Source organism: Kryptolebias marmoratus, linkage group LG15 (genome assembly GCF_001649575.2).
Source record: "Kryptolebias marmoratus isolate JLee-2015 linkage group LG15, ASM164957v2, whole genome shotgun sequence".
Lineage (NCBI taxonomy): Eukaryota > Metazoa > Chordata > Actinopteri > Cyprinodontiformes > Rivulidae > Kryptolebias > Kryptolebias marmoratus.
The window spans coordinates 33,975,005-33,988,564 of NC_051444.1; the positions used below are offsets into that span (position 1 = coordinate 33,975,005).

The window sequence follows — 13,560 nt, forward strand, 5'->3', positions numbered from 1 at the left end:
TGATTTTAGCATCCACAGGACACACTTTTCCTCCACCAACCTGTTGACCAAGATAGAGAATGGTACCCTTACCAAACTCACACTTTGAAAGATTGAGTGTTAGTGAGGCAGCTGAAAGACGTTCGAAGACCTCAAGTAAAGCAGCAAGATGGTTAGACCAGTCATTTGAGTATACAACAATGTCGTCCAGATAAACCCGGCAGTTTGGCACATCTCCCAGTACTTTATTTACAAGCCGTTGAAATGTAGCTGGAGCATTACATAGCCCGAAAGGCATCACTGTGTACTGGAGAAAACTGTCTGGCGTAACGAAAGCGGAAATGTCAGAGGCCTCTTTTGTTAGAGGTACTTGCCAATACCCTTTTAGCATGTCCAGTTTAGTGACGAACTTTGCTGGTCCAATTTCATCAATGCAGTCTTCAATGAGGGGTAAAGGGTGTGCATCAAGGACTGTTACAGCGTTCACCTTACGAAGGTCTGTGCAGAACCTGGGACTCCCATCAGCCTTCATGTCTAATAAACATGGAGAACTCCATGGGCTGTAACTTTGAATGGCAAGTCCATTTTTAACAAGGTACTCAACTTCCTTTTTCATGACTTCCCTCTTTGTGGGATTGACACGATATGCTCTCTGCTTGATAGGTGCAGGATTAGCAAGAACAATGTCATGGGACACCACACTAGTTCTGGTAGGAACATTCCCAAACAGACATTGGAAGTCTGATATGAGTTTTTTTAATGTCCTCTGCATGGCTATCTGATAAATGTGGCACATAGTTATGCAGGTTAGCCAGTACCTCGCTATTACTAAGCCTTGCAACATGTGGTGGATCTTTGCGCATTACCACATCCTCCTCAGCCAACTTTAAAATACAGGTTACAGGGGAAACAACTTCAACTTGACTCTGGGTTGGTTTGTCAGTCTCCCTGGAATGATACAGTTTCATCATATTAACATGACAAAGTCTAGTTTTGCGGTGGCGATCAGGAGTCTGAATGATGTAGTTTGTTTCACCAAGTTTCTTTTCTACCACATATGGTCCAGAGAACTTTGTTTCCAAAGAAGAACCAGGGATGGGTAGCAAGATCAAAACCTTGTCACCGGGGTGAAACTCACGAACGACCGCCTTCCGGTCATAGTGTTGTTTCATTTTGACCTGCTTAGAAGCTAGGGCTTTCTGAGCAAGAGAACATGCTGCCTGAAGGCGCTCTCTCATCTTTGAAACATACTCCGGGATACTCTTCACAGAGTGAAAGGGTGAGACCAGCTTGTCTTTAAGGACATTTAGAGGTCCCCTAACCTCGTGTCCAAACACAAGTCCAGCAGGACTGCAACCTAAAGTGTCCTGCACTGTTTCACGCACAGCAAATAACAGAAATGGGATGCCTTCATCCCAGTCCCTCTCTGTATCCATACAGTATTTTCGCAGCATTGCTTTTAATGTCTGGTGAAATCTCTCAAGTGCACCTTGACTTTCTGAACACAGGCACCAAAGCAATATTCTTGCGGACATCAAACCTGTTGAACGAGGCTGAACGAGGAGGTGATTCACCTTGTGAAAGCCTCATGGCTTCTACCTCAAGCTGTTTCAGTTTAATTTCTTTTTCAGCTTCAATTTCTAACTTCCGCATTTCAAGTTTAAAATCAAACTCAGCTTTTCTTACCAACTCCCTTTCCTGTGCCTCTAACTGAAGGCGAGCTAGTCGGACCTTGAGTCTGACATTACCACTGGAGCCACTGATTTCTGGCGACACAGGATCGAACCGCGGTAGAGTCCCGGGGGGTGCCGGTGGGTCTGCCAACTGCCTCGGGGGAGTTGCCGTTACAGCTTCTCCTTTCTCTTCCAAAGGAGGGAGTCCTAGATCAACAGAAGGATTAGCACAAACATCCACATCCATTTTGCTTGAGTCCACGAGGACTTTAATCTCAACTAGTCTTTTAACAACAATGTTTTTAATTTCAGCTTTTGAAAAGTGTTTTTTCACTGAAATATCAAAGTGTTCAGCCAGACATAACAAGTCATCCTTACGACACAGTTCCAGCTTTTCATAGCTAGGAGACTGTACGAACTCCTCTAAGCTGAAGCTCATCTCGAAACAGACACAAGGATCTCTCAAATTATTGTGGATGTCTACAGCTCAGGAAAGGTGGTAAAAGTATATCCTGGACGAGCCCCCACTTGTGTTACGGCCCACCCTTTTGGTGACAAGGGGAGTAACACGACAACCACAAAATTCAACAGAGTCCAAGTGTATGTAGAAAAAAAAGGAGGGATTTATTGATAATAAGATAATAAAAATCCCAGAAGGNGAGAGGAGCCAGTTGAGGTGGCTCTGGCATCTGGTGAGGATGCCTCCTGGAAGCGGTTTAAGTCGTCCTGGATGATGACTCCAGGGAAGCATCCAGGAAGCGTGTGCACGTCCCACTAGCAGGAGACCCAGAGGAAGACCCAAGACACAATGGAGGGACTATGTTTCTCGAAACCCCTTGGTATTCCACCGGAGGAGCTGCCCAAGTGATTAGCAGGTAATGTTCAGCAGAGGACATGACAAGCTAGAGCCACAGCTTTGTGCATCTCTCTGTTGGATGCGAGAGACAAACATGGAGATTTAATTTATGTGGCACTAGTAGGGACAAGGCTTTACCGACTCGTGACTGCTGAGTTATTAATCAGCACCAGAGAGCCTGCTTGTTCTCGTAGGCCATACTTTTTAGGACAATTTTCTTCTGATTTCCGTTGCTCACTGACAGCCGATTGGCCATGTAGCATGCGTTCATGTGTTTACCTGTCCACTCTGCGGCCGTGCGCTGAGCAGATCTGCCTAACTGGAGCAGAGGAGAGGTAGAGAAAGAGTTTGAGATATCATGGTGCCGCGAAACGAGCACTGTGTGACTACCGGGCCGAGCGCAACAGCAACTTTACAGGCTAAACCACAGGCCCACTAACCCACCAGCCCAATCCCCGGTAGTCCTATATGCCAATCTGCCCCTGCTTGGGTCCCATGTTCATCTTTCAGCTTTTTCATCATTTCTGAAGACGCATGAGCTTGACTCTTTTTTAGCTAACTTAGCAGTTGAAGTCGTTTTTCACTTTTAATATCAAGGCTAGAGACCTATGAAGTTAGTTCCATGATGAGTGATACTTGATTAACCTGCATGTTGGATGTTGATCTTCCATTTTCACACTGTTAACTGTAATCTCCTTTCTTACCTCAGAGTCATTTGCTGGAATTTCTTTTAGACTTTACGTGAGCTCCAACAATGTCCTTTTTTCTCTGCCCAGATATTCAGGACTTCTCAATCACCTGGATCTTAAGAAAGATTCCACATACAGCCCTTGTGATATGTCATCAGCTGTACTGTCTTTTGAACATATATCTCCACTGGCTGGTGTGGGAGATGTCATGGATTGTTGCAACTATGTAAGATACAAATGTGCAAAATCTTTTTATTTGATTGTGAATATATTTGTCATGGTCTTAGCCAGAAATTTGGCCCACATGCATAACACACTTCAGGAGACAGAATAAAAGTGCAAATAATGTTTATTTGAATGCCCGTAGTGATCAGGAACCAGCAGCTCAGGAACTGGAACGTCACTGTGATGGAGAAAGGAGGTTATTCAGAGTCTCTTGATTTGTAAGGGAAATGATCCTCAATAACAGTAGCTTACGGGTGAGTGGATAGTGAACCGCCAGAGAGAGAGGAGCAGAGCCTGGGTTGGATCCTTGGTGGTAGGGAGGGTGAGCAGGGTTCGACCAAAGGAGGCAGTCCAGGTAGAAGGCAGCGTGGAGATCCCAGAGAACGAGGCAAGAAGACATTAACAAGTTTCAGAAACAAGAACATAAGCCAGGGCAGTAACAAACGTACCAGTATGAGTTAACACTCTGACGGTGACATGTTGGCTGCCAACTCCTTATAAGCCTCCCTTGCTGATTGTGGATGAGGAACACCTGTCAGCAGAACCTCCAGTAGAGCTGGTGCCATCTACTGGAAATGGAAGGAAACGCACCCAAAACCCAACCAGGATCACCAGACTCTGACAATATTTCAACAGAGGTACTGTCCAGAAAATCAAATCTGTGAGTGTTAAATGCAACTCCTTTAGTATTCAATCCACTTTTACAGCCAATGTTGCTGCAGTTAGTTCAAGCCTGATTATGGTGGTCTTCTTTAGAGTTGCTGGCTTTTCCAAATATGGATATGGATTTGGGGTTGATGATTTAATAATCTCAGGTAGTTTACTGTACCAAAGCCGGATTCACTTGCTTGGCAGTATCCACTGAATCAAATTTGTCAGGCTTTATGCATCTTGCTGCTTGAAATTAATTTAACTGATTTAACTCCCTGATCTATCTTTACCAAGGTCTTTTAAATTCTTGTTGAATAACTCGATCCAATCCATACTTGGAATTGCAAAGTTCCTGAAGTAACTGTTTGGCTTTCAGGATGAAAGGAGAGAGAAAACCTAATGGGTCATAAACCAAGCTCACTGTGGAGAGTATACCTCTTCTGGTAGCAGGCCAGCTCCTGATGGTTACTTTAAAGCAGAAGGTATGACTGTGAGTATCCCAGTGAATTCCAAGTGCAGTCTCAACTGCTATTTGTTCTTTGATCTTTTCTTTATCAATATCTAGTTTTTTAAATTCCCCTTCTCTGTGATGCTCAGGAATGCTTGCCAGCACGTCATGGTTGTTGCTGACCCATTTTGTCAATGTAAAACTTCCCTGACTGCAAATTTCAGTGAGATCTCAGACAAGCTTTATTACTTGGGTCATTGTTCTTTTGCTTATGGTAAACATCATGATGCGGAATGTATCAGACCCATCCATTCTCTCTGCAAAGCTGCTGAGATGGAAACTTTTCTGCATAGCCCTGTTTGAAAATATCCTCCATGAAGGAGTAGCATTCTTCTGCATACAACTTATCCTTCCTGAACTTTTTAATAAGGTGCAGTGTGCATTTCTTTATCATTTTATATGTATCAGGCATGACCTTGTCTTTATTCTGGAAAGGAAGTGGTAGATGATAGTGTCCATCTTTAATATATGATAAGCCAAAAGCGATCTCTGTAAAACACTCAACTGGCATCTAATTTTTCTCCTTATATATGTTCTCAGAGAAATCCTGATTATATTGCCTGATGAGTAAATTCTTCAACCTGGTAACAGAGATTTTGTTATTTGACACTGGCTCAGCATATTCTGCAGCACTATTGACACTGAATGGTCCAGTTACCACCCATCCCAGTAAAGTTTGTACTGCGTACGGTCCGTTATTATGACTGTTTATTATTTTCCATGACCCTAGTGCTCACGGAACATCAGTCTCAATGAGGGGTTGAATATTTTTAAATTTTCTTTAACTGGATGCCCCTGAGATTAGATTTTAGTTCACTTTTGCTTCTTGGGAAAGATGGATCCAAAAGTATTTTAGCATGGTTTTCCACAAAAGTGACAAGGTGTTCAAATCTGATTCTCCTGCAGTTTTCTGCTGTATCTTACAAAGTGTGGTTCACCATCATTTACAGGTAGCTTGAATCCTATCAGCCTTAAGTTTGATGGGATTTCAAGTTCCACTAAATGCTGTAAATTTTGCATTGTGTTACAACATCCTCTCTAATACATTGCTTATGCGTGTGTACAGCTTTTTCACATCCTCAGCTTTAATTGCTGTCCAGTTCAAGCCTTTTCCAAGTAAGCCCCAGAAAATTTTATTTCATTCCCAAAGTGCTCCTTTAATGAACCAAATCTCTTGACAAACCAGATATGAACTGCTCAAGTCTGTCTTGATCATCTTTAGTCTCGTCTTTGAGCTAATGTTCAAATGCATGGACAAAAGACTGATATTCCAATAGGTTACCATCAGATACAGAAATGTCTTTTGCAGGTAACAGAGACAGTGAGTTCTGCTAAGTCGTTTTGTCTTTGAATAACAACATTCAAGTTATTATGAGCAGCATTAACAGCCACATCTGAGTAATCTTGTGCAGTGTGATTACAAGTCGCAGCTTTGGTTTGGTTTTCAGTAAAATTCTTGTTTTGAGTTTTATTTTCTGATCTCCTTCTAGGTGGAGATCTATGTCTACACAAGATGGTTTGTTGAAGTGGAGTTTTGGGTATAGTACCTAACTGAATAAATTCCACATTGCTCTCCATTGATTCTGGTTCATAGTGAGAGCTATAATATTTTTTCATGCCATCATCGTTGTTATTTTAGCAGTTGATGCTGCAAGGTGTGCTTCCAGCTCCTTTTTCCTCCATTTTTAACTTCCTCCATTTGCAAAGCATATATTTCTTTTAATGTAGCAACTCATGCCATCACAGCAACCCATTCTGCTTTGGCCTTATTTAACTCTGAAGAGGCTGAGGAAGATCTCGAGGTTGACGACCAATAGAAGAGGAAGAGAATGACTTTGATCTGCATGATACATTTGATATGCTGCCAGTTGGTTTGATTGTTGATTGTGCAGGTTCTCTTTTCCATGTTTCAACATCTTTCAGAAAATAATTCAAGTTAGTTATTTGAGGTTCAAATCAGTCATTGTAATCATTTTCCTTTTCTTCCTCTTGAACCAACTTGTGAGCATTTTTAAACTTAACCACAGATTCTTCAAACGCTTCTAATGAATCATTGATTTTATCAACCTTTTTTCACATCAAAGCCTTTATTGTGTTAATGCTTATAGAACAGTCACACTATTGAGATCTTGTTTCTTTTTATTATCTTTTATCTATTATTATTTAACTTTTCCATATGTTTTTCGGCATTTAACTCGTTCCACAAATTTTGGCTCCCAATTTGCCTCTGCACAAAGCAATGCTCGTGTTCAACATGTCCTCAGACTCAGTTGCAGTCTCAGTTGTGTCAGACATTGTTTCAAATAATCACACAAATCCCTTCAATTTCAGTTTAGTTCATATATAAACATCCCTTTTTGTTACAATCCTCTTCCAGAATCCTCAACTTTGCTTTCTGTAGTGTTTAGTTGTTTCTCTGTAGCGCAGCCACGCATTCATTCATAAAGTCAATCAGCTGATTTTACTCAAGGCCCAACAACTGCCTTCTTCTCGGCTGGATCCACAGACTCTGTGCTTTCCTTTGAGTCTTCAGTGAAGGTTTTCTACTTGTCATGGCTACTCTTGCATTACATCCATCCATTTTTTTTACCTGCTTCTTCATTCCGGATAGCAGGGAGCTGGTGCGTATCCCCAGCAGTCACTGTGCGAGAGGCGGGGGACACCCTGGACAGGTCGCAGATCCATTGCAGCTCTTGCATTACAGTTAGCTCAAAAAAGGAACGTCAGAGTAGTTTCTGAGGAAGAGGTTCAGGATACACTAAAAATAAAAAGCACTTGCAGAGAGGTTTCTGGTTTAAAAAGAAATGGTTTACTTGTATAAATATATACTTATGTGTATAAATATATACATACACACACACACACACACACAAACACACACATATATATATATATATATATAAATTGTATAGAATTATACTCATACAATTTTACTCATCACTCCTTCAATACAAACAAAAACCCAGCTGTCATTTTCTCCTTAATCATAGTAGGAGCATGGCCTTACTAGGTGGCAGCACTGAACAACAAAAAAACATAATAAATAATAGCTCATAGCTCATCTACCTTCTGTAATCACTGGAGTCCTATGGATCAAAAATAACATTCACCATTTTGCAAATAATTAAACTGTCACATAATTAATAGGCTCCAACATCCCTTGTCCTTCAGGAACCAGAAAAATAGGACACCCGTTGTAGTTTAATTGCAATGCAGTCAACCATTTCACCTGCACCCTATCAATATTGGCAACTCACCGCTTGTTTGCATTCCAGTGTTTGGCTCAGGATACCTCACACATTTGAGTGATCACAGAAAATGTCAAAGAGACCCTAGTAATTGTTTTTTATGAATGATTTGAAATTAGTGTGAATTTTTTTAAATGCCAGACTCTGAAAACAAGTACCTTTCAGGACAGAAACTTTTTATTTCCTTTTTAAATTCTCTTCACAATCATTTTGTCAGTCATCACAGAGGTGTTTACACACCCACCCAGGTCCTCCTTCGTGTTTAACTCCTTGTGTATTTGTGAGCCTTTTTGCTGCCACAACAGCTTTTGTTTTCCTTTCTTGTCTTAAATTATTGTTGTCTTTTGTTTGTTAGATTTAGTTCTTTTATTTATTGCAAAAGAAGAATTTTTACACAAAATATGTTAACACAATAACATTTTAAAATTACAACCAAAAGAAAGGTTTCAACTTTACTTCACAAATTATCTACAATGAGCTTCTGTTTGATCAGAAAATCACACATTTAGGGCACCACAATTATGCTATCCTATTCATACAACATGAAAAGTTCGGACAAATAATTAATTTTTTGTGTATTTTAAATTTTTATTTAGAAGCAGCCCATGCCAAAAAAACCGTCAGTTTTTCTGTTTTGCTCATACTGCCTTTTTTCATCATCAGGAAACGAAGGAAATATTTTCCAAATAGATGAGGACACTGGGAACATCACAATGATTAAAGCTGCTGATATTGTTGGCCCAGTTATCCTGACTATCTTGGTAAAAGAAAAGAAAAAAACTGTTTTGTTGTGATTTTGAACAAGGAGATAAATATTGCAACGAAAATTCTTCAATAAACTCCCCTGATTTTAGATGTGTTTTTTTGATGGCTATCAGGCATCACAGGTGACCAACAGAGATCAGTTTGCAGTGACCCAGGTGACTTTTGAGGTGATGAAGAAGAGCAGAAACCCTCCTCGCTTTGAGAAAGAGCGATTTGAAGGATTTATCTATAGTAACTCTGTCCCAGAGAGCATGATTCTGCGAGACCATAGCACCAACCGACCGTTCAGGGTTCGAGCCCGAGATGACGACTTTGCAACTGTAAGTAATTTTTATAAAGAATTGTTTAACACAAATTAAATATCTGATTGTATTTGCATTATAGCAGTTGAGAAATCCCCTTGTTGGTTTAAAAATGCTTTTTATTCTTGTCGTCACATGGTCAGTGAAGATCAAGGTCAAGGCAGAGTACGATGAAGCAGCAAGGGCTTATTTATCCACCTTTAAACCACTTGGCATGTCCAGCCTTCTAACAGCACCAAACAATCTCCTCACAGACCACAACCCCACTTCTCAATGAGGAGCAGCTTTACAGGCCTGGAGCAAAAGGCTACATGCTAAATATTAAAATACTCAATAAATATTCAATAAATAGTTAAAACTTCTTGTGTGCAAATGGTTATTGATCTGCTTAAAGTGCAGCAGCTGTGATTGGACTATCGAGATAGGAAGCACAAGCCCCGGGCACTCTTGTGCTCTCCCTTCTTCCTCTCGTTCCCGTCTTCTTCCTCATTCGTCTTCTCCATCTCTGCTCATCCTCATCTCCTCTTTTTTTTTTTTTTTTACTTTGTACGTTTTAGTTTCCACTTCACCATTTTCATCAAATTTTTCCCTACGAGTCAAATCTTTTGTCATTAAGAAGTTTTTCCCAGTTTATTTCGTCGACAATAACTGACTTTAATTCAGGAAAAGTTAGTGAAGTTAGTCAGAACTTTAAATAAATTTTGTCTTGCTGTCCTTTGTGAGACCAAAGACTCTCAACCTCAGCCTCGTCACAGCTCTGTCTTTGGACGCCCACCTGAGCACCCGTCCAGTCAGCACTGCCTACTGAGAGCTGGACAGCTGACTGTTCGACCCAAAGCTTCTTCTCAGCCCCTGCTGACTAAAGGAATTCTGGAGACGAAATCTCAAATGTTACAGTTTTGTTCCAAACAGCAGAGATGTAGTTATATGTTTTCACACATTAAAAATATGTGCCATCATGCTGAAATACTTTGTTTTATGCTCGTTAACAAAGACAGATATATGGTATGGCATATCAATAAATGTATGTTTCAATACATTTCATATTTTATTTTTAAAAAAAAAAACAAGTTTGATTGTTCATTTGAATTTTTTTCACTCTTTTACACACACATACAATCCTGAGCCTTCTGTATACACCACAACTATAATTTCTTCATATTTTTGTGTGCTGTGCATGCACACATGCGCATATACAGTTTCTTTGTTTTATAAAGGCCTGGAAAAGTAATCTTTAAAACTCCAGGTCATTCCAGGGTCTTACACTGCCCTGCTTTAACTGGGGCTGGAGAGCTGAGGTCCACTAGAAGCTCTCTACATCTTTCCTTCAGGTTTTTGTGTTCCTTGTTGTTATAAAGTAAAATATAACACACATAATACCTAAAAACAACTAGAAAATGTTTCAGTATCCCACATTGTATTGTAATACACAATGCATCACTAATTCCTAAACATGCAGAAAGAACTAACAGTAAAAACAGGTTTAACAAAGTGTGATATTAAGTTTACTTTTACATATGAATCAGACATTTCTGTTAACATGTACAGTAAAAAACACCTCTTTGGAGATGAGATGGGAAGCTGAAGACAGATGGGGTCACAGCATCTCTAAGCTGGTCCTGTTAAAGTCCTCTGGTTTGAAATGTTCACTACAGAGCTGAGACAACTGTAGCAACAAACCCCTCCCTTCTTACTGCAGCTTCCCATTGCTTCCTTAAATCTGTGTTACTGGGAAACCTTCAAAATGTGAAGAAAAAAAACAAAGAGCTAATGAGAGAGGAGGACCAGTTCCTCCTGTTAGCATTTTGTTGTTTGCCAAATAATGTTATCTATGATGACATATAATAAATGGTCAAATAACCAAAATTATTGTTCAATCTTACTTGTGAAAGGTAAGATACAGGGGTTAGACAATGAAACTGAAACACCTGGAACATTCCTTTCAGACAGCTTCCTCTTGCGTCCACAGTTATCCTGTTGGATGTGGTTGGTCCTTCTTGGTGGTATGCTGACATTACCCTGGATACTGTGGCTCTTGATACATCACAAAGACTTGCTGTCTTGGTCACAGATGCGCCAGCAAGACGTGCACTAACAATTTTTCCTCTTTTGAACTCTGGTATGTCACCCATAATGTTGTGTGCATTGCAATATTTTGAGCCAAACTGTGCTCTTACCCTGCTAATTGAACCTTCACACTCTGCTCTTACTGGTGCAATTATTGAAGATCGGCCACCAGGCTGCTCCATTTTAGCCATGAAACCTCCCACACTAAAATGACAGGTGTTTCAGTTTCATTTCATTGTCCAACATCTATCTATCTATCTATCTATCTATCTATCTATCTATCTATCTATCTATCTATCTATCTATCTATCTATCTAGTAAGTTTTTGTGTGTGTGCTTTTGTGTGACAGGGTGTGAATCCAGATGTGAAATACGAGGTTCAGTACAGCAGCTACGTCAATGTGACCACTGATGGGTTTGTCATCTTGAAAAGAATTGTAAAGACTGAATTGTTTGCACTTCAGGTAAATGATATGAAACTTCATCAGATTGTTGTTTTTACACTTCCTGACTTTTTCTGTTGTTATACCTGCAGCTCCGGGCAGTGGACACAACAACAGGAGAGTTTGGAACTGCAGCGCTTTCTGTTCAGGTCATACCTGGTAAGATATGATAGACTGCTGTCTACTAACCATTCAGAGATGTGAAGACTATCTGAATCGTATTGATTCACAAAAGCTCATGTGCTCAAACCAATTTGATCACTAGAGCAGCCCCCCTGTGCCGATGCAGTTTAGGGCTACATCTTGATGTACTGTGTGGCAAGACAAAATAAAAAAAACAAAGTAATTACTTAGTTTTGTTAACCATTGACACTAGAGGGTACTCCCTATTAAAGCAGGGGTAAATCACAGGTTCAGACACGTCACTGTGCTTCCAAGTTGTGCTTTATGGGCTGAGGGCAGTTGAGGGTTGCTGTTTGCATAGTTTTAAATGGCTTTTGTGATCCTGTTATCTATATATGTGTGCATATATATTTGTGCACCTGCAGATTAATCTGTGAGATTATTTACCTCCACATCTGAGTGTGTTTAACAGGTGCATCATCTAAGAGAGGAGAAATAACATGGGTAACCAAATTAGTATCCATCATGTGCAGAAAAAAACTGAGCTATACTTTTTAAGTAAAGCTCTTTCTTCACCGTGCTTCTCAGCCGACAACGCAGCTACATCCAGCTCATCTATCTAGTCAGGGACTGAATGAGCAGCAGCCTGCACTGCCCCAGAGTCCACACCTGCAGGCAAGATGACAACATGAACAGTACTCAACGTACCAATACGGGTATGAGGGTATAGCAACACATCATTACTGCCTACGTTTACAAAGGGGATATAGGCAGTTCCCCTTGTGACAAACCAAAGCAGGTGAAACAAGAAGTCTACCTCCTTGAGCTACTCAGTTAACCCAATGCCTCCCACCTCCATGTAAACATGGGACATTTTCTGTCAATTTCTCAGTTACAGAGGGGCTCGTAACAGAAGGGGACCCGATTGTAGGCTGTGTAACTATTAGGATCTGAGTTTTTGAATTATGTTTTGTCTCTTCCCTGTGCCTCAGCCACCATTCACTTCTCCTCAGTCACACTCTCTCTCTTCCCTTTTCTCACCCATCTACACCTGCCTCTAGCTCCATAATCATCTCACCTGTGCCCACTTCCACTAATCACCCTCTGCCTTTAATACCCGGTCACATTCTCTACCTCTCTGCTGGTTCATTGTCATTCTTTGCCTCCCTGATGTGCCGTCCTCCCTGTTTGCTCGTGCCTCCTCGTCTCCCTTTGGTTAATCTCTGGTCACAGGTCTGTTCATGTTTTGTTTAGTTAATGTTTTTGTATTAAGTTTAGATTTTGCTGCCACGTCAGCCTTTGTTTTGGGTTTGCCTTTTATTTCTAAATAAATTTAGTTTTTTTATCAACATGAGTCTGCGCTCAGGGTTCGCCTCCTTCCACCCCGCTCATGACAGAATGAACCAGCCAGACCAGAACCCAGCGGACTCAGGTTTTTTTTCTCTTGCTGACCTCTCTGATGAGGATTTCCGGGAGCGTTTTTTGGCAGCCCAGGCCCTCCTGAGGGAATCACTTCGCTACCCGGGACTCGAAACGTCCCCGGGGATGGATGAGATCCTCAATGGGGCCAGGAGGGATTACGGCCGGGCTGCATTTCCTGGTCTCCAGTGGCAGCGGCACGCTCCGTGGCTGCTGTGTCTCCCGTGCCACCATCAGACTCTCCCGTGCCGCTCACCACATCCCCAGTGCCCCCAGCAGCTCCAGCTCAACGCAGACTGCATCACCGGAGAAGGGTGCCACCCTCTGCAGAGCCCCCAGCGCTCCCTGCGCCCTCTGCAGAGCCTAGAGAAAGATCTGCCAACGTTTCAGTGGGGGTCTGCAGCGACGCCACCACTGCTTTACCGGTGGGTCAGCAGGACATCGCTTCACCATCCTATGTCGCTGAGGGGGTCGCGGACGGCGACGCCTCTAAGGAACCTCCCGGGTACCACGCCCTGCAGCCTCCAGGGTCATCATGCTCTCTGGGGTGTCGGCCCCTAGGACCCTTGGGGCTGTTAGACTGCCCTGCTCCTGCCACTACAGGAGGGTCTG

The 13,560-nt window shown here is 41.6% G+C and overlaps 1 protein-coding gene across 1 annotated transcript in view; it reads left to right on the top strand.

The window, feature by feature from the left end:
* Positions 1–13,560, top strand: part of cdhr5a (cadherin-related family member 5a) — a 63,389-nt gene that overhangs the window by 37,597 nt on the left and 12,232 nt on the right. Inside the window, exons 9-12 of the mRNA XM_037979952.1 lie at positions 8,493–8,590; positions 8,708–8,914; positions 11,314–11,427; positions 11,499–11,565. Coding sequence (XP_037835880.1) covers positions 8,493–8,590; positions 8,708–8,914; positions 11,314–11,427; positions 11,499–11,565 — 486 coding nt within the window. The remainder of the gene's footprint in view (positions 1–8,492; positions 8,591–8,707; positions 8,915–11,313; positions 11,428–11,498; positions 11,566–13,560) is intronic.